This window comes from Rhincodon typus, chromosome 44 (assembly GCF_021869965.1).
Source record: "Rhincodon typus isolate 14 chromosome 44, sRhiTyp1.1, whole genome shotgun sequence".
Taxonomy (NCBI): Eukaryota; Metazoa; Chordata; class Chondrichthyes; order Orectolobiformes; family Rhincodontidae; genus Rhincodon; species Rhincodon typus.
The window spans coordinates 1,096,490-1,096,841 of NC_063375.1; the positions used below are offsets into that span (position 1 = coordinate 1,096,490).

The following is a 352-nucleotide window of genomic DNA, read 5'->3' on the forward strand; positions in this document are numbered from 1 at the left end:
GAGGGGGAAGAACGGCCTCCTGTTCCTGTGTAACAGGCTCGAGGAGGGGGCTGAATGGCCTCCTGTTGTATCAGTGAGTGACCCATGGGCAGGGACAGGGCCGTTGGGTAAACATTACCTGGTGAAGTTTGGTAATTGTCTTCTCCTGTTCATTCCTGTCGTTCTCGGTGGAAGTCAGTGTCGCAGAAACAGCTTCTATCTCCTGATCCTTAGCCTGGGGTGAGGTGGGAGGGGAGAAAGGTACAGCAGTGCTGGATAAACTGGGATCGGAACACCGACCCTCCGACAGCGCCCGCTCCCTCGGTCCCGACCCTCCGACAGCGCCCGCTCCCTCGGCCCCGACCCTCCGACA

The 352-nt window shown here is 59.4% G+C and overlaps 1 protein-coding gene across 1 annotated transcript in view; it reads right to left on the reverse strand.

Annotated features, from left to right (window-relative positions):
• Nucleotides 1-352, reverse strand: part of gripap1 (GRIP1 associated protein 1) — a 26,128-nt gene that overhangs the window by 4,631 nt on the left and 21,145 nt on the right. The window contains exon 19 of the mRNA XM_048619937.1: nucleotides 119-214. Coding sequence (XP_048475894.1) covers nucleotides 119-214 — 96 coding nt within the window. The remainder of the gene's footprint in view (nucleotides 1-118; nucleotides 215-352) is intronic.